Source organism: Drosophila subobscura, chromosome E, assembly GCF_008121235.1.
Source record: "Drosophila subobscura isolate 14011-0131.10 chromosome E, UCBerk_Dsub_1.0, whole genome shotgun sequence".
Lineage (NCBI taxonomy): Eukaryota > Metazoa > Arthropoda > Insecta > Diptera > Drosophilidae > Drosophila > Drosophila subobscura.
This window is the reverse complement of record NC_048531.1, coordinates 9,392,527-9,417,167: the sequence shown is the minus strand read 5'-3', so window position 1 is coordinate 9,417,167 and position 24,641 is coordinate 9,392,527. Positions and strand designations below refer to the sequence as shown.

At 46.1% G+C, this 24,641-nt stretch overlaps 4 protein-coding genes and 1 long non-coding RNA gene across 9 annotated transcripts; 1 reads left to right on the top strand and 4 right to left on the bottom strand.

Annotated features, from left to right (window-relative positions):
- Nucleotides 1-21: 21 nt before the first annotated feature.
- On the top strand, nucleotides 22-1,639 carry LOC117891577 (lipoyltransferase 1, mitochondrial). Its single transcript, XM_034797101.1, has 3 exons — nucleotides 22-652; nucleotides 823-1,284; nucleotides 1,347-1,639. The coding sequence occupies exons 1-3, from the start codon at nucleotides 56-58 to the stop codon at nucleotides 1,515-1,517; spliced, it is 1,230 nt and encodes a 409-aa protein (XP_034652992.1). The 5' UTR covers nucleotides 22-55; the 3' UTR covers nucleotides 1,518-1,639.
- Nucleotides 1,560-2,446, bottom strand: LOC117891592. The gene is made up of 2 exons (XM_034797120.1): nucleotides 2,295-2,446; nucleotides 1,560-2,241 (listed from the first exon to the last, which is right to left on the bottom strand). The coding sequence occupies exons 1-2, from the start codon at nucleotides 2,412-2,414 to the stop codon at nucleotides 1,798-1,800; spliced, it is 564 nt and encodes a 187-aa protein (XP_034653011.1). The 5' UTR covers nucleotides 2,415-2,446; the 3' UTR covers nucleotides 1,560-1,797.
- A 28-nt stretch (nucleotides 2,447-2,474) lies between these two features.
- On the bottom strand, nucleotides 2,475-5,965 carry LOC117891565 (tyrosine-protein kinase Shark). 2 transcript variants are annotated; one of them, XM_034797087.1, is made up of 6 exons: nucleotides 5,789-5,965; nucleotides 5,177-5,670; nucleotides 4,594-5,115; nucleotides 3,284-4,529; nucleotides 2,994-3,222; nucleotides 2,475-2,579 (listed from the first exon to the last, which is right to left on the bottom strand). In XM_034797087.1, the coding sequence occupies exons 1-6, from the start codon at nucleotides 5,862-5,864 to the stop codon at nucleotides 2,543-2,545; spliced, it is 2,604 nt and encodes an 867-aa protein (XP_034652978.1). In that variant the 5' UTR covers nucleotides 5,865-5,965; the 3' UTR covers nucleotides 2,475-2,542. The 2 variants fall into 2 exon arrangements, with proteins under 2 accessions (XP_034652978.1, XP_034652977.1); XM_034797086.1 differs by lacking the exon at nucleotides 2,475-2,579 and having other exon boundaries at nucleotides 2,592-3,222; nucleotides 5,789-5,964.
- Nucleotides 5,966-6,605: 640 nt separating this feature from the next.
- LOC117891603 lies at nucleotides 6,606-21,348 on the bottom strand. The gene is made up of 3 exons (XR_004648637.1): nucleotides 21,337-21,348; nucleotides 9,981-9,985; nucleotides 6,606-7,013 (listed from the first exon to the last, which is right to left on the bottom strand). It is a non-coding gene; the product is annotated as an uncharacterized LOC117891603 (long non-coding RNA).
- On the bottom strand, nucleotides 6,606-23,807 carry LOC117891578 (dnaJ homolog subfamily B member 6-A). 4 transcript variants are annotated; one of them, XM_034797102.1, is made up of 8 exons: nucleotides 23,670-23,807; nucleotides 23,112-23,146; nucleotides 8,866-9,023; nucleotides 8,695-8,804; nucleotides 8,312-8,557; nucleotides 7,864-8,076; nucleotides 7,471-7,804; nucleotides 6,606-7,406 (listed from the first exon to the last, which is right to left on the bottom strand). In XM_034797102.1, the coding sequence occupies exons 3-8, from the start codon at nucleotides 8,928-8,930 to the stop codon at nucleotides 7,301-7,303; spliced, it is 1,074 nt and encodes a 357-aa protein (XP_034652993.1). In that variant the 5' UTR covers nucleotides 8,931-9,023; nucleotides 23,112-23,146; nucleotides 23,670-23,807; the 3' UTR covers nucleotides 6,606-7,300. The 4 variants fall into 4 exon arrangements, with proteins under 4 accessions (XP_034652993.1, XP_034652994.1, XP_034652995.1 ...); XM_034797103.1 differs by lacking the exons at nucleotides 23,112-23,146; nucleotides 23,670-23,807 and adding an exon at nucleotides 12,600-12,793; XM_034797104.1 differs by lacking the exons at nucleotides 23,112-23,146; nucleotides 23,670-23,807 and adding an exon at nucleotides 9,091-9,109.
- Nucleotides 23,808-24,641: the final 834 nt, after the last annotated feature.

Here is a 24,641-nt window from a genome sequence, read left to right as displayed (position 1 = left end):
GCACCAGCACTGCTTGACAACACACGAAGCAGTTTTCCCACTTCCTCGAGCCACAATGAGCTTGCTCTTGCGTCGCAATTCGAGCCAGCTGCGTCTGCTGCTGGCATCTGGAAGCAAAATCACGCGCCTCGCCTCAACTGATAGCAGCGATGTAGGTGAACCGTCGTCGTCGTCGTCGTCTGCCCCAGCGGTGCCCCCCACAGCTGCAAAGCTGAGCAAGCGTCAGCGCCAGACCCCGCCAGCTGTGCCCGATGCCGAGATCAAGAAGTCCGTGTTCATCTCACAGTCGAATGACATCTTCACCAACCTGGCCCTCGAGGACTGGCTGTACAAGAACTTTGATTTTGGCCACCATCACGTCCTACTGCTGTGGGCCAACGATCCCTGTGTGGTCATTGGCCGCCACCAGAATCCGTTTACCGAAGCGAACGTTTCCCAGCTGGTGGAGCGTGGCATTACTCTGGCACGGCGCAACAGTGGCGGCGGAGCCGTTTACCACGATCGCGGCAATCTCAATTGCACCTTCTTTACGCCCAGAGAGCGCTACGATCGCAAGTACAATTTGAACATTGTCACAAGGGCGCTGTTCCGCGAGTGGGCCATCAAGGCGGAGATCAATGAGCGTGACGACATTGTGATAAGGAACAAGAAGGTAAGAGCAGGGAGCCAGAGCATCAGCGCCTCTTATCTCAGCCACTGATCTCTAGTTGACCTTGCACTAGCGTCAGCACACACCTCTACGTACAGCTGCACTCGTAGTCGTACTCGCAGTCGCATCTGTTCCCATTCCCATTGATAATTTACGCCCTTGCTCAATTACAGATTTCTGGAACAGCCGCGAAGCTGGGACACCCGAACTCCTATCACCACTGCACCATTCTGGCCAGCGCCAACAAGCTGCATTTGGGAGAGTCTCTGGTGAAGGAGCCAGCCAACTACATCAGTCGTGCCACAGTCTCAGTGCCTTCGCCCATACGCAATCTGGTGGATGTGAATCCGAATGTGAATGTCTCGCAGCTGCTCTCCGCGGTCGGATACGAATACCTGCGTACGGTGGCTACAGCCTTGGAGGATGGCGGCAACGCCCAGACAATGCAGCAGCGCGGCTTCCAATTGATCAATCCCACAGAGAAATGGTTCCCCGGCATCGAAGAGCTGCGGTCCAACTATAGCTCTTGGGATTGGGTCATTGGCAAGACACCGAAGTTCACCGTCGAAAAGGATCTCGAGCTGAAGGGCGACGAGCAGGGCATGAAGCTCAAGCTGACGGTCGAAGTGGAGGCAGTGAGTGCAGCACATACATCGCTCCTTTTTATGCGCATATAATTGTGTACTCTTTCTCGCAGGGTTTGATGAAAGAAATTGGCATCAAGTTGCCGCACAGCGATGAGACTGTGCCCGTGGTGACGCCTCTGCAGGGCAAGGCCTACAACGAGCAGAATCTGAATGGCATCATGGGTGCCCTGAAGCTCGTCTCCGCATCGAATGTCAAGCAGGCAATGAACGGCTCCGGATGATTGAAGCTTTCTTAGCGGCAAACAAATATAACTAAACCATTCTATAGTCCAACAACTAATCCGCCTAACGTAGATTGTAGTCTTTCCATGAAAACATATTACTAACATAGTTTACAATTAATATACAAACTTTGAAACAACTAACACAACTTATGTTATCCACGTTTTTGTATAAAAAGAACTGCAATAAAATGTTTAAACATTTCTAAACAAACCCCAGCAAGAACTATCACCAGTTGGACACTGTCTCTACCGATAATTTAATATCTGCAACCGAATCTCAAAAGCCAGTATCACGGTAGTCAAAGGTGTGTGTATCCTTCTCAAAGCGTATCAAGCGCTCGTGGTACTGGCCAAAGAAGAATCCCTCCGTCTGATACAGCATATACATGCGGTACTCCGCCTCGCTCATGAACCTCTGCTGGTACGAGTCTCTGCAGTATTTGGGAAAGTCATTCATAAACTTGAATGATCCAGTGACATCGTAGTCGCAGGGCAAGTGCGACTCATCGAAGGTGAATTTATATTTGGGTAGATCTGTTCGCGCTCGCCTTATGCGCTTAATGGTCTTCATGGCGGAGGGGGAACTGCTTGAAGATGGAGGCCTCTCCTTGGTGGTGGCGTTGGTCTTCGGCTCGAATGCAGCGCGTGTGCCATTGCTGGTAGAGTTTCTGCCTCCGATATCCATGGTGACGCTCCTGGCATCGATGCATGGCAACTGGAACTGCAATTTGAGAATGAGCAACGCTTTGACAGAGGTCTAAGGACAGCACTTACCAATAGGTACAGGTGTACAATCAGCGTCAAGGATACAGAATACAATATGATGCTCATATTATTAAACAAATAAAAACGATTCTTAACTGTGTGGTTGGTGTGTAGACTGTGTGGGGACATGACAACAACATCAGAGCCAGTCAGTCCGTTGGAATGTAATCAGAAACAATAGAGTCAACATTGATATAAAAATTAGTTTTATAAATGTTTTTAAGGCACTTTCGATTGACACATTTGTTGTACGATTATTACAGATTATTAAATATACATTTATGTAGATCAGAACTCGCGAAATACTTTCAGAGGGATAACAAGTGCGATCTACGAGCTACGATCTAAGGGACAAAACGAGAAAAAAACATAAAAGTTAACTTTAAACAGAGAAAATTGCACTTGAAAAAGAATGGGACGAAGGTGAAGCGCCACGCGGGATCCTATATATGAACAGTTTGCACCATATCGGGCAGGTTTTGGTAGTCGGGATCGCGGGTGAAGAACTCCATTAGATAGGCAAACGTAGGCCGGTCTTTGGGATGCTCCTTCCAGCAGCTCAGCATTGCGGCATAGATGTAGGCAGGGCACAGATCTGGCTGTGGCAAACGCTCGCCACTGTCCACCAGCTTGATGGCATCCACATTGGAAATCTCGCCATAGGGCGGCGCACCGAGGGCAAACATCTCCCAAATTGTCACCCCAAACGACCACACGTCACTGGCATGCGAGAAGACGCCCAGATTGAAGCTCTCCGGCGCGTACCAACGGATGGGCCAGCGGCCACCCTGCGTAAACTGATACTCCGTGCTGCCCGGCCGCAGGGAACGCGACATGCCGAAGTCGCTGATCTTCGCCTGATGGCGGGCGGTCAACAATATGTTCCTGGCCGCCAGATCACGGTGCACAAAATGCTGAGATTCCAGATAATGCATGCCTGCAATAAGAGAGAGGGAGAGTAAAACTGAGCTCGACTTTGTTGACTCTTTTGTACATACCACAAGCGATCTGGGATGCCCACAGCTTCAGCTCTGTGTTGGCCGTGATCTCTGCACTGTGATCGAGTATGTACTGAAGCATAGAGCCCAGGGGAGCCAGCTCCTGGACCATCATCAGCATATCCCCCTTCGAAATGCCAATGAGACGCACAATGCACTTGTGCTCCAGGCGCATCATCACCGAGGCTTCGCGCAGGAACTCCTGCTTGTTGCTGTGCTCATCGCACAGCATTTTGATGGCCACCTCCTGGCGGGTCGACTCGTCGCTGTCCTCTCTGCTCTTCTTCACCAGCCAGCCGCGGTGCACAGACCCGAATTCCCCATGTCCGATTTCATTATCCAGCAACAGATTCTCTTGGTCGATGAAAAACCTCAGCTTGGCCGCCTCCAAGGCGGCTGAAGTGGGCGTGGTGGGGGTCTCGCTGCACTTTCTGTGCAGATAGCCAGCCATTTCGCTCTCCGTGGAGGCGGTGGAGATGAGCGAATTGAGGCGAGTCGCGGCCGGTGGCAGCTTGACCGGCTGATCCAACAGCCAGAGCACATCCACAGTCTGCTGATAGCCAGTGGCGTTCCACTGGCCAGCACGCTCCCGTTCAATGGCCACATCGCTCTTCGTGAAATACTCAACTTCTGCTTCAGTCTTTTGGGCAATTGGCGGCAGATCAATCTCAATGGGCGTATTGTTCCGTGGCACATTGTACAGCTCGCCTTCTGCTGCTGCAGCTGCAGCACCTGGACTGGCTGCATCCACGTGGAAATTGGAAAACTCCGTGGAGAATGATAAACTCTTGAGCATTGGGGCGGCTGCCTGGAGCTCCTGCTCCCGCTCGGACTTGGCCAGCGATCCGCTTACGCTGCTCTCGGATTCGGATCGCTTGCTCTTGGATTTGCTCTTGCGCAGGCTGTTCATGTCGAAGAGCGCCTTCTTGGGGCTCGTGAGGCGCAGCGTGTTGAACATGGAGCTGCTGTTCTCCTTTTGCTTCTTCTTCGCGATGGTCAGGGCGGGTACATGCGGGTGGGCGTGGTGCGGATGCGGCACTGGAGTGGGCGGCGTCACCGATGGCGTTGTCCTGTGCTTCACCGTCGATCGTGGTATGGTCGCAAACGAGGGCACCTCCGGCTTGGGCTTTGGCGGCACTGCATACTTCAGGCTCACCGGCAGGCCATACGAGAAGCGCATAAAGTTGGCTATCAGATGCTCCAGGCTGGGCCAGTAGGGACCGTCATCAATGAACATGAATTTCGACTGAAAGAGACAGAGATTCGTGTGAGGATTTTGTCTCCCTAAAATGTTTTCTATCATCACTCACGCCATCCGGGTGCACTTTGACACCGTTCGAGTAGAGCGGCGCTTGGGATATGCGAAAGTTCTTCACCACCTGATCGCTGAGGAGGGTCAGTACCAGGCCAGACGCAGCCGGGGATTCGGAATAGCGCACAAGAAAGCAGCCAGAAGTGTCCACGCCCGGCTGCTTGGCCAACAGCTCTTTGGCATATTGCGTGAGCATGGCCACGGCCTCGTCTCGCGTCTGTGTGCCATGGTACCACTGCTCTCTGGTGGTGCTTGCCGGCGGCAGCTTGTAGTTGAGCAGAAACTGCTCGACGCTCGTTTGTCCCGCTTCCTTGGCCAGATCGAAGGGAAACTCGCCAGAGCTGGTGCGCGGCAGCAGTGGGGCTTCGGCCAGCAACAGCTCCTGCACAGCCTCCAGATTGCCATGCTTGGCTGCCTCATGCAGCGGCACGAATCCGTTTTCTATGTTTCTGCCCTGCACATTGGCCTGGGCAGCGATCAGAGTGCGTATGAAGCTGGCAGGCTTACTCCGTGCCGCATACTGTACAGATTGAAGCGGGAATTAGCAGGAAAATCAGCACTGAAGATCGCTGGACACTCACATGCAATGGCTGGCATCCAAAGGAGTCCGAGCTATTGACCTGAACTTTCGCATCCAGCAACAGCTTCAAGATCTCCTCGTCACAGTGCAGCGCAGCGAGGTGGAGGGCCGTCTGTCCATGCTGATTCTTGGCATCGAAGTTGCGGTAGCCACACTTGAGCAGCTCAAAGACCACTTTGCTCTCGTTCTTGCTGGTGGCGCGGTGCAGCAGGTTGGTCACGCCATGACTGCGTGTGTTGTGGGGCGGTGGGTCACGTATTAGCGGCACCGTCAGCTTGGTGGGCAGCCCGTTCGCACCCTGCTGATAGTAGTCCACCAGAGTGTCCAGCCCGTGGAGTATCTTTGTCTGCATCTCATCATCGATGGAGAAGAAGGCATCCTCCCCGTGGCGACGCACCTGATAATGGCACACCTCCTCCTGGCACAAAATGCTCAACACAAAATCGCCAGCTGCTGTGCTGCTCTCCCGCACCAGAAACGTACCATCTTCGTAACCTGTGGTGGGGTTGGGGGATAATCAATTGAAATCACGATTCATTAGGCTACGCCACGCCCACGTCCCTGTTTGCACTGACTGAGAAAATCAAAGTTTTTGTCTCTTGTCGTAACTTGCCTTGTCTCAACAGATCGTCAGCCGCCTCCCGTGATAGATTAGCGTGAAACCATTTCATGTGATCATCGCGACTCATCGTATGGCCATCTAATTGGTATCCTTTTTAATTCTAATCTGTTTTTATTTCTTGTGTGTTTTTTGTGTGTTAATAAATTTTATGTTTTGTCTGTTCAGTGTGGCCGTTTTCGTATGATCGGCTATCGATCAGCAAACTCGCGGACTATCGAATTTCAACCATCGGTGCGTGCTGGCAGCCACTGTCGCACAGCTGTTCAAGCTTGGCGCGAGTTCAAATATGGAAATAATGTTGATTCCATCTCTAATCAAATTAAGAAACATTTATTTTAATGGTATCGCTTGTTGTTTTATTGCGTTTCTTTCAGTTATTTTTGTGTGTTGTTTTCAACCTTTTTTCAATGATTTTTGAAGGCGCTACTAAAACAAGGAATTAAATTAAGGGCGATTACATGTATGTTAGATTATTTTTCATTTGTTTTCAATCCGCCAATTCGTTTTGTGGTGGTTATGTGAGAGAATAGGCTTAAGCATTTAAAAAACGACTATACGCTATGAAATACACGTCTTTAAAATTAACACAAAGAGTTTTTAAAATTATGAATTATGTATATTTATATTTAAACATTTAATGTCATCAGAAATGTATTCATTTATTTATTCATTCATTATTCTGCATATATGCGGGTGTGTTTTTGTTGTTTTAGGTTTAACTCAGCGCAGAGCGAGCACTCAAGTGTTTCGTTTTCGATTTCGTTTTGCTGGTTTTTGCATTTTAGTTGTTTTTTTTTCATTTCTTTTCTTTTGTTTTCTCTAGTAAGTATTGTGGCAACTTAAGTGACTAAAGGTAGATAGCTACGTACATATATAAAATATATATTTAATTCCCCCCACTCCACTCAACACTCCCCCAATTCATATACACACGCACACAGACACACACTCGCCCTTGGATCCAGCGTTCTTAGCCGACCCCTAGAATTACAATTAGTGGCTCAGAATTGCCTAAGCGTACAGCATTTGGCGATTGCGTGTGTTTAAGTAGCTGCTCGAATCATTTTGGATTTTATTATTTTCAGGCCATTTGTCTCGAAACATATTACAGCCCACAAGCCAACAAAATGTCGACTGTGTGTGGCAAGATTTCGAAACAAATTGCTGAAAACATAACTAGCATTGACAAGGAATTTTGGGTTCGACTCCTGGCCGGCTGTTTGCTGCTTGGTCCTGGTGTGCTTCGGCTGCTCCTGGCTGCTGCTGCTGTTCTTTCCATTAAAAATTAACTAAATTCTAATGTAGAACAAAATCAATGAACGTATCCATATATCGGAACGAAGAAGCATTCAAGAAATCATAGGTTCTTCGTGAGTTTCTTTGTTTTCCTTTACATTTATGACTTTTTCTTTGTTGTTGATTGTTGCTGTTGTTGTTACTGTTGTTGTTGTTGTTGTGGCCCACTGCTGCTTGTATATGTTTTATATATATTTGTTTCTTGCATTAATTAGATATTGAAGAGAGCTTTTGGGAAACTCCGTTCACAGTCTTTGATTTAAGGACATCGTTTTCATATGAAAAGACAGTTTCCTTGCCATTCTCGATGACCCTGCAATGAGTGAGAACAGAATTTGTAGTGAAAATGCAGAGGTCAGAGCCAGAGAATCCTTTACCGCTTGGTCATCAGCTTCTTGCCATTGACAAACACCGTCGATGTGGAGGTGCGCTTAACGGCAGCACTGGGGCCACCAGAGATGTGGGTAACGCCACTGCTGCCATTGCCAGCCGTCATGGACGAGAACGAGGTGAAACCGCCGTTGGGCACAAAAAAATCCATCATTGAGTAGTTGAGCATGGGCGCCCCAAAAGGGCTGGCCATTTTGTGCTGGTGATGGTGATGATGATGGCGCGATGCTCCTCCAACGCCCGCAGCACTGGACCCATGACGTCGACTGCTGCTCGAGCCACCGCCACCGCTCATTGTTCCATTTGTGTAGCCATTTGCATCTGAAATAGAGTTTAGATTGCAATTAGATGAATCCGTTGCAGCAACAGCACAAACTTACCTCTGAAAAAGTCGGCAAAGGGCGAATTTACGCCAAAGAACTCGCGGAAGACCTCCTCGGGGGGTCGGAAAACAAACGGAAAGCCGCCCATAATATCAAAGTCATCGACAAACTCGTGTGTGTTGTAATGATGACGGGCGTGGGAGTTGCGGCTCTGTCCGCGTTCGCCCAGACCATCCTTGCCGTACTCGTCATAGATGCGACGTTTCTTCTCTGCGAAAAGGACGAAAGGAAAGGCACATCAGTCATGGATTGGAAAGTGTTTGCGAATTTTCTCTGGATTAGTTTGAGTAACATTTTTTGGGCTGCGTTTGGGTTAGCGTTCTCAGGCCTAACATTAGTTGCAACAAAAAACAAAGAGGAACAAACGTCGTGCGGTGGTGGCATGGTTGTCAAGGCAGCAAAGTAAACAATAAACGAACAACTTGCAACATCTTGTGGCCTTTACCAAAGAGCTTGTGAAATGGTGTGCCCTCGAACAAGTTACGGAAGGTGAACGCCTGATAGCGATTGCCGGACCTTCGGCCGGAGCTCGGATAATAGTCATAGTCGTAGTCCCGGCCGTAGCCACCATAGCCACTGCCTCCTCCGCTGCTGCTGCGATAGCGGGAGTAGCTGCTGCTGCCGCTGCTGCTGTTGCTCGCCGAGGATTTGTGCAGCGTGGCACGGGCATCGTAGATCCGTCGCTTACGTGCTAAACACACATGATAGAGACTTAGCATTGCGATTCGGTGATCCTTCACAGGATACAACGCGGCGCCGAGCCGCGACCCTCGTTTCCCGCCAACCTTCCATTGGGGCTGTGGAGTCAGTGTGGGTAGCACAACTTACCATCGGATAGGACTTCGTAGGCCTCGGAGAGCTCGCGAAAACGTTTATTGGCCTCATCCAGATTGTCCGGATTCTTGTCCGGATGCCATTTCAGTGCTAATTTTCGATAGCTGCAAAAGGTACGAGGAATAAGTATAAGGTTAAATAAATATAAACAAAGACTCTACTTACGCCTTCTTCACTTCACTGTCGGTGGCTGTGCGCGCCACATCCAGAACCTGATAGTAGTCCACCATTTTGGCTGGCTTCTCGGGTGCAGTCGGAGTGTCTAATTGTTGTGGGAATTGCGATTAGTTGAGTACTCGCCCGTCCAGCAAAGGGTGCAGCCTCTGCAAGAGAATAAACAGTCAATTAATAAAGGATTCACGTCCGTTTGTGTGGGGGAGATTTGTGTACCGGGGATACAACAGACAACAAACAGCACACGGGAAATTTCGAATTGTGTATAATTTTTAGGATGTTCTATTGCCGGAAAGCAAAGGCTTACTGGGAGAATAACTAACTAAAATAAAATTCAAATGAAGCCATAAAATGAGAGCGAAGCCAGAGGATGCTTCGATCAATCGCAGTGCAAATGTCACATAAGATCGATACTGCAAATTTCGTTTACTGGGTATCCGTATGGTCGGGGATTATCCACATCTTACTTTGTTTCTCTTTCGCTTCAGTTGGGCTGCCGCCGTCGCCGTCGACACTTTTTCGAGTTCAATGTCGTACGAAAACCCCATTATGCCACCAGCAGCCGCAGCAGCAGCAGCGCCCACACACACGCGAATTGCGAGAGAGGGAGAGCGAGAGAAAAAGACAGACAAGAGAGACAGTGGAGGCCCCCATTGAGCAGGCGAAGGCGCATGTGTAGGGCGTTCAGGCCGTCCATCAACTCTTTTGGGGCAAACGTTGTTGTTGTTGTTCGTTCACGCGTGTGTGCTTTTGCATGTGGCTTTCCTCACCACCATCCGACCCTTTGCCACCTGCTCCGCACCCTCCTCCTATTGTTTACCCACCAACCGACATTTTCGTGCAAAATAGTCGCTAATTTTATTTAATTTGCTTTGTTATTGTTGCTGCCGCTAATGTTTCTTGTTGTCATGCAGCCCCCTTGACACAATTTCGTTTAGTTTTGTTGTTTCTTTCTTTCTTTTATCAGACATTACACGGGGCAATTGTTGGATGCTGCCACAAGTTGTGGCCACAGGAAAGCGCGTTGGACCCTCCCCCCAGGCTAAATGACAATCAATTTTCGAGCTAGCGAGCGAGCACTGAAACGATCTTCAAAATTGACCAACTTTTTCTGATACATGGGTGTACGAGTCTTTCGTATATCCAATAATGTTTGTGTTATGTTTTCTGCTGTTGCTGTTCTTTCGTGTGGGTTGCTTGTGTCTGGGAGTTCTTGTGGGGCGTTTCACGATCCGATCAAGTGATCATTTAGACAACATTTTTGCTATATAGTCGCGCGCGTGAGAGTATTTTTTCTAAGTTTTGTGCTCTAATTTATGTGGCATTCAATGCGAGATGCGTGTGCGTAAGATTCACATAAATTTGTCATTAACACAGATTAAACAAGCATTAAAACAAGTCGCGGATTATTGGTATACAGATTTACATATGTATATTACAGTGAAAACATATTAAAATGGAAACAACAAGAGAAGGTATCCTTTGCATTGGCAAAAGAATTTCCTACTTTCATCAGTTTATGATTTGAGATTCAGAGAGAGGGCGAGGTAGAAACCACGTGGGGTGGCGGGGGGCCGGCGCTCAAATCAGTTTCTCTTTCGTTGAATGAACATGCAAATACATATTATATCTTTATATGCTTGCGTTAATCTTCTTGTCGGATGTGAAATGCCCCCACAACTTGCAAACAGACTAAATAATATCGAAAAATGTATTCTACCAGAATGAAATGAAATAAATTACCCTTTAGTTTCTATGAACATAGTCCCCATATACTATAACATATAAATAAATATCCACCATTTATATATCAAAACATAGAGATAGGTGGCCGGCCTGGCCTGCCTCATTTATATAAACGATATTCGTTGGCTTGTGCTGGCTGCCACCTCCTATATTGTAGATATACTCATACTCGTACCTGTTGACATATTCGGCAGATTCTAGGTCGTAGGTGTAGGAACTTGTAGCATTGTCTAAAACCAGCAAATGACGACTACGACAACGCGGCGTCGTCGCTGCTGCTGCCACTGCTGGCCAGCCATCCGCATGACACACTCGTCGGTTGGAGCTTTGCACGTCAGCAAAGGCACAGACAGAGACGGAGACGGACAACGGGACATGGATGTGAAGATGTGAAGACATGGACGGACGGGCAGAAGCGGGAGATACATATCTGGCCTGCTGTTGCGGTTTGAATTTCCCTGCCAGCAGCAGCGGCTGACTCAAATCCAATCGCTTGGAATCGAATCGAAGCAGTTCACCACCGACTACGACTATATCTGATGGCAGTCACTCAGCACCTTGCTAGAATTCGGTTTGGTATGGCGGCGGCGCCCGATTGCGAGGGCGGAGTATGGCATTTAAGGCATTTTGCTGCTCAGTCCGAAGAAGCTTTAAGTTTGGGAGGGGAAAACTACTGGATCCCCTTGCTTACAGTTTTATCGGGAAAAGATAGCGGTGTTCGTTAAACTAAAGCAAATTAAAATAGTCTCTACACACTCGCCAGACTCTCACATACAGTTAGTAATCAGAACTGAACTGGTTTTAAAGATCAGACTAATTTCATCATTCAGATGATTCACTGTGCGATAAATGAACCGAGTTACAGAATGAATATGTTCTCTTGGGAGTTGTTTCGAATGTAGATACGTACAGTGTGTACACGAGAGTAAGGTCAAAGCTGATAAAAATAAAACAAAAGCCAAATCACTGAGTAAACAATGCACATAACATGCACACAAATCACTTGATTAATTGAATCACACTCTGACTCGCACTGGAAATAACTGTTCCGGAAATCAACTGCCTTTGGAAAACAATTCAATGATATGCCTTAAAACTTGGAAGAGACTTGCGAGTGTTGGGCCTGGTGATTAGCTTTTCAAATTCAATCAACAATTAATGCAACTCTTTCGGACAAGTGTATTTATTAGCACTGCCTACGCGGCGGTGCGAAGCGTCAAACCTGAAACACTCCGCCAGTTATGTGTAAGTATGCGCCGCTTGGTACTCTGTGGTTTGCAGAGTGGATGCTGCTGCTGCTGCTGCTGCGGCTGTCTATGCAAATTACATCACCTTGTGTCTTGTGGTTTTGTGTTCACACTTTTCCCCATTTGTTGTCGTCTCGATTAAACCTTAATTGTGCCGATGCATAGAGAAGAGCAAATCAAGTGTCGTTGCTGCCGCTACCAAGGGGGGAGAGAGAGAGAGAGCCATAAACAAGCGGGCAGGCGGCGGCTCTCCAGCAGCAGCAACAACAGTTGGTTGCGTGCTCAATTACACGAAAGAGTGAGACAGATAAAGGGGGGCCTGTTGTTGGTGTTGCATATTTTTGCCATAACCTACTTTTGACAGCCAAGGTTAATTTGTAGAGGGGGTGAGGTATGCCCACTACCCCTATTTAACCGTTCTACTTGCCACTCTCTCTCTTTCTCTTTGTCTCTTTTTCCCTTTTTATGTCTCTCACAAAACATTACTTGTCAATCAAACTGTAAATACTTCACCCCATGTAAATACACCTTGATGCAATAAACACTTACACACACACACTAGCAGAACCCGCAGCAGAGGAAACCAGCAATGAAAAACTGATAGAGGCCAACGCAAAGCAAAGTAAAGCAAATGTGCGATAAGAAAACGCTGCGCATTTATACGAATCTTGAGCTTAAAGAAAAGTCACGCAATCCGAGTGCCCGAGAGGGAAAGGAGATGCACTCACTCACTTTTAATATTTGTGTTATTTTATTTTATTTTTCTTTCTTATTTTTTTTTTGTTATTGTTAACCAGCAATTTCAGTTCTCGTTTTTATCACATTGTTGTCGTAGTCGGCCCGCAGCGTTGCACAAAACATTATAAAGAAATGAAGAAGCAGCCACGCAGTGCAGTGCATAAATTAAATTAACAAAAAACGCTCACGTACGCGGCAACGGTTTAAAATAAAATGCAGAGACACCCAAACAACAAAAGCGCTCAGCAGCAGCTGACAGCGCAAGGTATATTTGTAAAAGGCGAGGCACGGCCAGAGAGCGCTCTCTTTTTGGACACTCTTTACACGATGTTGGCCTTTTGAGGACGAGAGTGGGAGTGGTAGAAATGATGCGGCCTCACCTTAAATGTGTGCAGCCTGGGAGAGCACTCGAAGAGAGTGCGCGGCAGAGAGCTTTTGTTTGCATTAATTCGCTCCCGCTCCTCTGCTTGCTGATGTTCCTCTTTGGCTTTTTTTGTGCGTACCTGGCGTCCGCTCACCGGAAGTTGTTACGCCAATTCCTGCACAAATTATCTCAATTTATCATTTATCTTTCCAACACGATTTTGTTTTTTCGAGCAGTCTTCTTATCAGCGCCAGCGCATGTTCACGAGTGAGATCAGTTACTGTTATTGTGGCTAATGGTGGTTAACCCCCCCTTTTTCGGGGAACATGATTCATATGATAGTTTCCGCAGAAATGCCTGGCCTGCGCTCCTGTGCCTGGGGTTTAGTGATTGGAGATTCATTTGAATAAATATGATTTCTATATAGCCAAAGTTTATAGCGCTATAAAGGCGGCAGAGCACGGCAGCGAATATACCAAAAGGCAAAACAAATTTAAATATTTAATTTTAGAAATATGCTTGCCGAGTCGTTGACGCCTTCGAATACAGTGGTACACAGGTGATTGAAATTTTTACTGTTGGGTTGTCGATGGTGGAGAACATAAACATATTAATTATATGCTGATCAAAGTTCTAACTCAGTTAAAGTCTTCCAGAAAATGCCATTCTCATTAGCTATTGAATCAGTGTGACGCTGCACAACAACAGCACGAGGAGCAGGTGGTGAGTGCCGGGGGAGGAGGTTCCAAGCAAAATGTTGTGCGAAAATCATTGAAAAGTTTATAAATTGAACAATTTTCTATACAAATTGTTTTGCGTGTGTGTGGGAATGTATTTTTAGTTTAGCGGAAAGTAAAAGACTCGAGAGGGTGTGGGAAATGGCGAAATGAATTGGTCAAAAGTGTTGCGGAAGAAAAATATGAATGCGAAAACGGATAGAGAGAATGAGAAAGAGAGACAGAGGACAGAGAGTGAACACTTTAACGAAGGAAGAAAACTGTAAACGGAATGCTAGAAATGGGAACAGTAGCGGTAAATGGTCAGTAATTAATACAGGGAAATAACACAAATTAAATGGGGAAACGAAACAGAGAGCACTCCGGGGGAAAGTGGGAATAACGAAACGTGATGGGGAAAACGAAAGGAAAGGTGGGAAGCTCGCCAAATTGCACAATCCTAGGGGCAACAATAGTGGGGCACAACACAATGCAATGCCACGCCATGCCATGTGAAGCAATAATAATAATAACATGAAAAGCCACACACCACAAGACCTAGAAATAGACACGTGGGCGTGGGAATAAATCTATTTATAAAGCACCCACCCAACTCACACACACACACACACACAGCAGCATTTTCTTTCCATCCCATAAACGAAAATGCTGCTTGTAAGTAAATTACATCGATACAGCGCAGAGCAGCCGGACTCTGCTGATTCATCCGACAAGGAAATTTTGCAGCTGTCGATGCCCCCCGCTCTCTCTTCTGCACCCCTTATCCACTGGCAGTTTGTGTTTGATAGACTCGCAGAACTGTTGAAATTATTACCAACCTATAGCCATAGGGGGCATTGCGAGTCTCGCCCTTTTCTTTTTTACTTGTTATAGATATAAAGGGGCGTGGTACTGCACTGTGTATCTAATCAAAGGCGTAACCGCGCGGCGTCCCTTCCGTTCCATTCCGTTCTTTTCCGCTGTTCGATTTGTTTGTTCGGCGAATACAACAAAAATCATTCCCATGTAAATTTCGAAATATCTGCGGCCGTTCGCTGGGAATATTCTATGGCTGGGTTGCGGGTTTGGTCTCTGTGGTCATGTTGCAGCCATGTCATGGCCTGTGAAGGGAATTACATTCGACATGTGAAGAGGCTTAGCAGAGATCGCAAGTGAATCCAAGGGGGGATATTAGTGGGTGACATAACCATATGAAACCAGAGAGAGAGAGTAGAGTTCAAGTATTTTATCTATGGCAGTAGGATGAGCAAGTTGGAGGAGGTTGTTACACTCGTGATCTAATCTAATCAAGCGGCGGTGCGTATAAACCTTAACCTTCTCCCCGTACTTTGCCCAGCAACTTGTGTGCTGGCCTCGTGTGTGAGGGTGTAACCAGCGATCGATCGAGTTTGAATTTGAGTTTGAGTTCGCGTCCGAGTCATGCAGTCATAAAACACCAAAAACTAAATAAGGCAAGTCGGGTTTAATGCCGACAACTGACATAAACAACTACTACCCACCACAATCGTTAGCCAGAAACAAACCTGTAGCCAACGAGACAGACAAACAGACAGACGGACAGACAGACGGACAGATGATGATCTCAATGTACACTGCCGTTTGATTTGTGGAATCGTTGTGGCAAAACTCTCGAGCAGCTCTCTCCCCCTTGCTTCCTTGTGCGATGGCATAAATCTGATAGCCATCGCTGGGTGTCGTGTCCATCCTGGGACAGAGGATCGTCCGTTTCAGCTACTGTGTGTGTCTGTGCCGAAGCAAGTCCGGTTGCCTCCAGCTCTGGGCATCATCTAGATCAAGTCCGCAATGGACAATGGTTGCTCGTTGGATGGATGGCCTGGCTTTTTGTTTGGATGTGCAGCCGCTTGTTGCATTGACAATGAAGTTATTAAAGCGCAAACTGCACTTTTCCGACCGCAAAAGCCACACAGAAAACACACTCAACCCTGAAGCTATTTTTCTTTTCGTTTAGATTCGGGCGGAAACCTGTGATTAGCCCCGAGAGACAAGCCACAGAGAAGAAGCGTAATAAAATACAAAAAAAAGACTAACTCGGTCAGCCTGAAACATAAACCTCTCTTGTCGGGCCATAAGAGTCCATAAATCCGGCAGATGGATGGCATAAACAATTTTATTAGCGAAAGCAGACAGAGGAGGGGAGGGAGGGGAGCCCACTGTTTCACCATCAACCCAAATCGCAGCTCGTTTTAGCGCTTAAGGGCAGTGCCCAAAGTCTTAAGTTGCCCCAATTTGTAGCAAGTACCCCAGGGACAAGTGCTGGAGCTGCCGCCTGTGGGGCTAACGATCGCAACGTCAAACATTTCCCAATTAGATAAACCGCAAAAAAACCAACCTCTGGCACTTCTCGGGAGATGCGGTTGCAAATGAGCAATACAATATGTACGAAGATGATCATCTGATCCGTCGTCTGTGTGTCTCTGCCTCGAGACGAGACAACAGGTGGGCCGCTCTTATGGCCTCTGGTTAGATTACGAGCTTTGTATGTGCCATTTATACGTACATATATCTGTTTATGGCAGAGTCTCTTCTTTTATTGTGAGTGCCGGGCGGCAATTAATGCCAAAGGATTATAAAAAAAAGAGAAGCTTGAGGAAAAATATCTAGCAAACCAAAGCCTTTAGCTAAATTTAATGTAAAGTACTAACAACATGATATATGGGATATTCCCATTAGCAGCACATACACTTTCCCATAAGCGAGCTGACACCTCAGCTGTAGCCCGACTGTGACGCTAATGGAACTGTGCTGTTATCTGATGTAAAGTTTTGGGTAATTGTCAAAATCAAATGCTGACACATAGCACATTAAATCTTCTTGCTTTACGCCGAAAGAACTTCAAACATCTTTTGTATTTTTAATGCATTAAAAAGACTTCTTTCATTGATAATTGAAACACACTCTGAGATGAGACCCCTCTTTTACCCGCTCATTGAAGTGTCTGAAGAAAGAACGACTGCCTTGCCCCTCCGAGCACTTAATGTACAAAAAAAACCAACTTTGAGGTCAACCAGCAGCATCAGCAACAGCAGCAGGCCGCGTCGATGACTCTGTGAGTTGTTTGTTCAGCTGAAAATTCAACGGCAGACGCTGCGTCGTCGTCGTCATCTTTACCACAGCCCCATGGACCGGACCATCGCCAGCTGTTTGGTCAGTTGAGATTGAGTCTCACAGTCAGAGTCAGAGTAAGAGTAAGAGTCATAGTCCGGCGGGGCCTGTGCCCCAATGATCTTTGGGGCACCGCTCACGCTCGTTTTGGTCTCTAAGCCCCGCGGGTCCAGCACCCAGCAACCAGCAACCAGGCACCAAATGACAGCGAATAAAGCGAAAGATCGCTTTTTATTATAGTCTGCTCGCTGCTCCGCTTTGTGTAGGTTTATTTGCTTTAGTAATTATTATAAATAGTTGGGGAATTAAAGCCATAAACCAAAACGAAAGCCGGGTAAAGGGATGGTGGCGCCGCGGAGCGTGGAAGCCGCGCTTGGCCATTGGACGATGCGATGGACGGATGAATGGCAAGAAAACGGACCCAATTTCCAAAGCAATTTAATTTAATTGAATGCAATAATCATAAAAAAAAGTAACGAGAGACAAAAGACAGTAATAAATTGTTGTAATTGGCAAGTAATTGCTGCGACTGCGACTGTCACACACACACATACGTAAACACACAGCAGAAAGGTGATTTTTAAAGTAATTACACCACAAAACAGTGTTGATAGGCGTTAAGCGACACAGGCTGGGTGGCCATGCAAATGGGAGATGCAGCACGACCGTTGCTTGAGTGTTGGTTAAATGAAATAGCTGCACAGACGCATGTTTTAGTGTTGGTTAAGTGTTGGTTTCACTTTATTGTCTTTGTTCTCTTTACAATTTAACAAAAATAAAAACCATGTTCTGCCTGGGAACATGACTCAATGATAACCAAACATCTTGCAAATGATTCGCAAATTGCAAACGAAACGAATAGTTGTGTTTGGCCATAATTAAATGAACAAACTCCAAAACGAGAAACTACAAAGCACATGAAGAGCGTTTTTGGCTTGGTAATGGCAATGCAAAAATCAAATAAATTATTATAATCATTTCCCGAGAAGTTTCAGACAAAAGAATCTCGACGGACGCGCATCGCCAGCGATTGCCTCTAATTAATGGATATGGAAACAGAGATACAGATACAAAAGGCGCGGCAGACCTTCGTGGATCTCGGGTTTGCGCTTTTTGCTTTGAATTAAATTCTAGATGAAGCGTGTCGGGGCAGATCTGTGCAAGTACGAAACAATTATCGTTTCCCTGCAGCAGAGAAATTTGAGAGTTGCAAGGCCGACCTCCACCCTATCGATCGTGGTGCTCTGGCGTGGTGTTGTGTGATAACGATCAAGTAGCAATGCCAAGTTCTTGAGAACTTCAAGGGAAGAACCACATCACGGCAGCCGCACAAAAAAAAGAGCTACATAAGCACAATGTTTGTAGTATATGACATCATTTCAAGATTCAAGCTTGGGAACTGCTACAAAAATAGTCGGCTGTGTCTGTGGGCAAACCTTAGCCAATTTCTCAGACATTTTTCATTAAAATAAACCATTTAATCAATCCACAAACAAGTTCATTACCCCGATCCCAGCCAAGACTACTCCTCGACCCAATTAATAAATTATGTTTGATCCCCCCCAAGAGACACGTGTAAGCGATAACCATGGACTCTGTGGGAGACAGACAGACAGAGAGAGAGAGAGAGAGAGAGAGAGAGAGAAATACAACATTAAGTCTGTAACTTGTAGATGAAGATGGATACGGTGTAAAATATGATTAGGCCATGGAACAACAAGTGCCGCTCATTAGGTGGGGGAACCGGTTCAATGATTGATTCCCCCATAAACAGTTAGCCAAAAGAGTAGAGTTTTCCTTACCACCGCCGCCCCATTTGTATTTGAATGGCACACAATTTCAATGCCGCTGCTGCTGACAGGCAACAATTTTGCTGCTGATGTGCGCTTCAAGTGCATCCGGACATTCAATCATTTATCTTCATGGAGCAGCAGGCAGGCAGGCAACATCGCCTCAATGGTCACAGCAGCAGTCAGGCATACTCGTTTCGGCGTTCCACTGAAAATGGAGCATCAGCGGAGCGGAGGAGGAGTTGCAGATTAGCGGAAAGCACTGCAAAATGTGCGGTTAATCAACGCAACGTTGCTGCGTCCCATCGCATTAAGCCCAAAAAGGAAATGCAACAACGACCACAAGACGCGTTTGAAATTTCTTTTCACTTGAGAAATGCTAAAGCGTGGAATCCACAATCGCAACTATCTAACCATATCTAGATAATCACACAAATAGTTGCAGCTGAAATAGATCCCATAAATCTGCAATCCAAAGCTTCAGCTTCAGGGTCGGTCTCCTTTGTGGTCGTATTTCAATTATTTTGCATTACTTGCAGGCAATGCTTTTTGGGCTTTCCACTTCCCTGCCATGCAATCAATTTTCTCATTTGCCATGGGCGCAGTTTTTGTTTAATTAACTATTGCCTCCACCCCATCTCCATTAACATCCCCATCGCGTTTTCAATTCGCCTGCCAGTCTGCCTGCCTGTCGTCCGTCTGTCTGTTTGTTGTTTGAGGCTGAGTGTGACTTCTCTTCTCAAGCGTGTGACCGGAGGTGAAATTTTTATATTTTTGGCATTAGTCCCCCGCCACCGCCGACAAGCACACGGCAGACGCGATAAATGTGCGCAGATATGTACGTACGGTTGGTCGTTCGGGTTGGACAACTGGGAGTGGGTCACAGCTGCAGAGCTCAGCTGCAGCCCAGAGCTGAGCGCTGCGCCGAATGAAGCGATTATAGGGATGCAGGCCAGACCCGACTTGAGACCGGTTCGTGTCTCTCCCCCGGCACACGGCTCCAACGAACCTCTTTCGCGGCATCGGTCGTTTCTTTCGATTCTTTCGTCTCAAAGCGTAAATATTTCAATTTATTTATTGGACATGCGTCTACCTGGCCAGCATCAGCATCCCCGGCAGCCCCAGTATCGCTTTTCGAACACTTTCTTTCTGTTGGCCTCTCCCTCATCTTTGGGAAGAGATTTATCTACATAAATACATGTGCGTCGCTTGGTCGTGTCTTGACCAATATCTGGCCTCGCACTTGGGGCACGCAAAGCACCAAAGACACGCCGAAAAATGTGTGTCAATGCCCTTCTTGTTGTTGTTGATTTTTTTTGGTTTGGTGCGGAGCGAGGCGGGTCGGGGTGGGGTGGGGCGTGTCTCCATGTGCGCATTTCCACGAACGTGAAAATGAAGAGTGAAAACAGTTTTTGCAACAAAGCCCAAAGAGGTGTGGCACGCCGATTCCAACTGCAGGCCATGCATGACCTGCGCGTATTAATGTTCCCCCTGGTCCCCCGTTCCCCAGTCCCCTCTCTCCACTGTCTGCCATCGTCTGATTGTCATGCTAAATGGGCGATGGATGAGGTGAAACTACGACTAGGAGTACGACTTGGGGGCATTAGCTTTGCTTTTCAGCTTATTTATTTTCGCTTTTTCTTCTGCTTCTGTCAAGCTGTCAAACGAAATTTACACGTTTTCCTACCCAAACTGTTGCTGCTGCTGCTGCTGCTGCACCTCACGACAGCGAGACAATGACAACAAACAGAGACAGAGACAGAGCCAGAGACCCCCAGTTAAATGGATAGAGGAGTCACAGAGTCCAGCAGAGAGTCACAGACAAAGAAATGGGGAGTGCGTGAGGCATTTTTAATGGATTGATTGTCTGCCGTTAAAGTTTGCATGTTAATTGCCTTTATGGTGGCGATAGACAGACGACTACACAGGCGGGCAAGACAGACAAAAGCGCACTTAAAAGTCGAAAAAGATATTACAAAGGTTCATGGGTGTTTCGGTTCAACCCATTTTATCAGTCAGTCAGCAAAGGCCTCGACAATTCCATTTAGCATTAGCAGCTGCCTGTCTCCCTTTGCAAAAATCCAAATGATGGGAGCACAAACCGTGCCCTGCGCTCTTATACAAAACAAACAGAGCTTAGAAAGCACACAGACACAGCCACATAACAGACACAAGCACACAGTAAGCAATGCGGTCGGCGCAGGCGCACCAGCCGTGCGGGCAGAGCTTAATATGCAGTCAACGTAGCAAAGCAGAGAAGAGAGCGGTGGAGAGGGAGATGGAGAGAGAGAGGGAAGAGCAACAGCTGCTGCCTTTTGTTCTTGTTGCTCAACTGGTTTTTAACGAACAAAAGGCAGGAAGCCAACTTTGCCAACGAATTATGTATACCCTGGAAAAGTATTTGGCAAGCATTTCAAGCAATTAAATGGCTCACAACATTAGGTACTGGAAATGCATGTTTAAATAACTCTAAAACTTCACAGAAACTTTAACATCTCGTTATGCATTATGATAATCGTAGTACCCTAGAACAGGGTAAGCCATAGAGCTCAGTGAGCGTTGGCGTTACTTTTAGCGTTTAACAAAAACGAAGAAAAAAGTTTAACGTCTTTTTGCTGCTTCTCTCACGCCGCCACCGCCACCGCCATCGATCCGACCGGGGCTTGGCTTTCTTTGAGGAAAAAAACAAACAATATATAAAAAATGGTAATTTGTACGCTTTTGCCTTTTTATCCGCTTCTGGCTCAATCGAACGTCTCACACGCGCTTCTAATGTCTGGGATACCGAGATACAGATACAGTACGCGGATGATGTTGGATGTTGATGATGATGGCATATAAAAAGGCAACATGAGTTTTTCAATTGGCTTCGAAAGTGGCAGACAGCAGTCAGCTAGCAGCATGCAACTAATGGGGCGGACACTAGCGAAAAGTAGGCGTGTTGGGCAACAACAATGGCTCACTGTTGGCAGTCCCGGCTTTGCCACACTTTTGATGAATTAGCTGATTTTTTTGTTGTGTTGCCTCTTTTCCTTTTCCATCGAGTTTCGAGTTTGGAAAATTGAGTTGCAGCTGCAGCTGGCGATGAGGGAGGGGTACGCGGTGGCCGGTGGTTCATTGAGCCGGATCATACCCATAGCTGGGATTGCTCATTAAAAAACCACTTGAACCCAGGCTTCGTGCTGTACAGGCTACAGCCTTTGGGTGGAGGTCAATAAGTGGAGCTGTTGTCGGATTTTCGGCTTCCAATTGAAGCCTCTCTCTCACCGTGTTGCAAGTCTAGATAGTGAATTGGATAATTGATTTAATTGAAGTGCATTAACAACAGCAAAAAAACCTTGGTCTAGTGGTTGCCTAACCTGCTTTCACCCGAGCGGCACGTGTTCGATTCCCGGTATGAGAAGAAATATTCTTTTTTTTTCATTTATTAAATGTGGACAACAAAAACATGGACTCTTTAACTGTAAAAGCAATTGGAAATTATGAACATCTCGTTGCATCAATGAGTATTGGCAATTACTACACTCTCATTTGTTTTCAATTTTATTTTATTTCCTTTTCGCAATTGCCTAGCGCCAGCCAGAGCGAATGATGCTCTGACACACGATAAGTAAAAAAAAAACCTCGAAACGAAGTGGAGAAGAAAAAGCACGGCTGTCAATTGCTGTGTGAGAAAGAGAAGAGGAGGGCAGGCAGGCAGGCGGGCAGGCAGGCAGGGGGGGACAAAGCGAACACCGTTTCGTTAACAACGTCGACGACCAAAGCTCAAAGAGCGGTGTACTTAACTTTTGTTAAACCGAAAATTAGCCATGCCCATTGCAACATGATGTGGAAGGCAGCAACAACAACGACAATGGACTGCCACAAAGCGTGGCAAGCAAGCGAATGGTACAAGCAAAAGCAAAACACGAAAACAATAAAACAAGACAATGCCTTGACTGAGTTTTTATTTTAGTTTTTGTTGTTTTTTTGTCTTTGTAGATACGGAAAATTGCTTGTAGTTGCAGTTTCTGACAATTTGATTGCTGCTGCAAACGGAAAATCAATTTTTAATTGCAACAAATTCGATGCTTGCGAGCTAAACAAATTGCTGGACGGCCAAAAAAGGTAAATTACCGCTCGCGTTCGATAGCAGCACAAAATAATACAATTGGCATTTTGAGTCAGAAACGGGTTTAACGGTAACCGAGCACAGCTGACGCAGCAGCCAGCTGCAGTATCGTTTGAGGAAATGCGACAGAACATCAGATCAAATCAGCCAGAGGGAGCAATAACTCAAAATCTCAACGAGCGGTGCATTGAACCGTTGTTCATTAGCATATATACGCGTGTGGGACAGGGATGACAATAGGCACTTTCGATTATTGAACTTGTCAAAAAAAAAAAGAAAAGAAACAACAAAAAACTTCCCTGTAGGGGTGTGTGTGTGTGCAACAAGCGTAACCGAAACAGTTGCCAAACGGCCATTTTATTAATTTGTTTAATTGCTTACCGTTCTCTCCCTTTAAGCTGGAAATCTTTCCCTTCCTTCTTTGCGTGAACCGAAAAGAGGCGATAAATTGTATTATTTAAAGTCACTCTAATGGGGGACACGATAAAAACTACAAGCCAAACACGATAAGGCGAGCGACGAGAGAGATAGAGAGAGAACACTGCGCGAGAGATATATGTGTGTGTACGAAGGAAAGAGAGTGACCCCCCTCCGGCTTGTTGACGGAAATTGCGACAGCAACAATTACAGCATTTTATTGATTTTTAACAAAGCATCGAATTGGCACGAAGCAGCTACCCGTCTAGTGTTAGGCGCATGCACTTGGTTTTCGCTTTTCAATTTATTTTGCAACTTTTATTTCACACCTTTGACTTTTTGCAGAGAATAAAGCACAAAAGAATTTCGCACACACCAACACACTCGCGTACGCACACAAGCCACACACGCGCTCCGACTTCAATGTCAACTTCTTTGGCTTTGGGCCTCTGCTTCTTCTTCTTCTCCTCCGCTTCTCTTGCAATAAATTTTTGGTTATTGAAATGAATGCAAATTAATTACCGTCGCTCTGCACTAATTCAATTCAGTCTTGCAGCGAACACCAACTGTTATTCCGGTGGATTTTAACTAAAGACGCCAAGCCAAGCGCGCGTTTTTCGTGTGAAAATGCAGAAAAAAGTTCGGCGTTCGCCGCGGTGTTGCTGGAAATTTTGTTTGTTGTTGTTTGGCGACGAGTAGGATTGTTGATATTTAATCGATCTATCGATATGGATGATATTTTTTATTTGTTGATACGATAATATCGGTGCGATATTTTGTATACTTTTCAGTATATTTTAATGTCGAAACTGAGTTGCCGGTATATTTTCGGAATATTTCAAGAATGGAAGCAATATTTTGGTATATTTGGGTTGGTATTACGAGAGAGAGTTAGACAAAGATAGGTTGGATGGAGGGCGGACACAGTTTTGAGTTAACAGTTTTCTGTTAAAGATCTTCTACATACCATCAGCTTATATTACCTTATTAGAATCCCTGAGAAAGTCCCTGTTAAAGTACTGCTAATATGTTATTTTAATGTTAAGCATTATAATTATTTTAAATATTTTATGGTTAATGTTAATGTTAATTAAATGTTTATCCAAGGTATGATGAATGTTGCTGAAGTTGCGTTAATGCATCCCTGGCAGCACTCGAGTGTCCAGCCGATGTATCTAAGATGTTTTTCTAACAGTCTGGCATCACTTTGAACTGTCACGATATTTAATATATATTTATCGATATATGGATATTTTTGTGCGATAGGCGGAACTATTTCCGCGCTTACATGCCTTTATTTTGAACATGAGAAATATTCAAGTCATTTGATTTGAGGCCTCTTTGTGATATTTGCACTTGAAGCTGGGAGTGACAGGCAGCAACCGAGTGGGAAATCCTTGTCGAAGGATTCTTTTATTTCCGCGGCACTGCAGTTGGACTTCATTGGATGCTGTGTCGAATCTGATCCTCCTTCAAATTCACAGAAAACAACAC

Bases quoted from the DNA above. Each gene is read 5' to 3' on its own strand.
- LOC117891577 (XM_034797101.1), top strand. From the start codon at position 56: ATGAGCTTGCTCTTGCGTCGCAATTCGAGCCAGCTGCGTCTGCTGCTG. The intron at 653-822 runs GTAAGAGCAGGG...GCTCAATTACAG, and splicing joins TTGTGATAAGGAACAAGAAG to ATTTCTGGAACAGCCGCGAA. The intron at 1,285-1,346 runs GTGAGTGCAGCA...TCTTTCTCGCAG, and splicing joins TGACGGTCGAAGTGGAGGCA to GGTTTGATGAAAGAAATTGG.
- LOC117891592 (XM_034797120.1), bottom strand. From the start codon at position 2,414: ATGTCCCCACACAGTCTACACACCAACCACACAGTTAAGAATCGTTTT. The intron at 2,242-2,294 runs GTAAGTGCTGTC...CTCAAATTGCAG, and splicing joins TTGTACACCTGTACCTATTG to TTCCAGTTGCCATGCATCGA.
- LOC117891565 (XM_034797086.1), bottom strand. From the start codon at position 5,864: ATGAGTCGCGATGATCACATGAAATGGTTTCACGCTAATCTATCACGG. The intron at 4,530-4,593 runs GTGAGTGATGAT...TGTCTCTTTCAG, and splicing joins TCAAAGTGCACCCGGATGGC to TCGAAATTCATGTTCATTGA. The intron at 3,223-3,283 runs GTATGTACAAAA...CTCTTATTGCAG, and splicing joins GGCATCCCAGATCGCTTGTG to GCATGCATTATCTGGAATCT.
- LOC117891578 (XM_034797102.1), bottom strand. From the start codon at position 8,930: ATGGTGGACTACTATCAGGTTCTGGATGTGGCGCGCACAGCCACCGAC. The intron at 7,805-7,863 runs GTAAGTTTGTGC...ACTCTATTTCAG, and splicing joins CTTTGCCGACTTTTTCAGAG to ATGCAAATGGCTACACAAAT. The intron at 7,407-7,470 runs GTAAAGGATTCT...CACTCATTGCAG, and splicing joins AAGAAGCTGATGACCAAGCG to GGTCATCGAGAATGGCAAGG.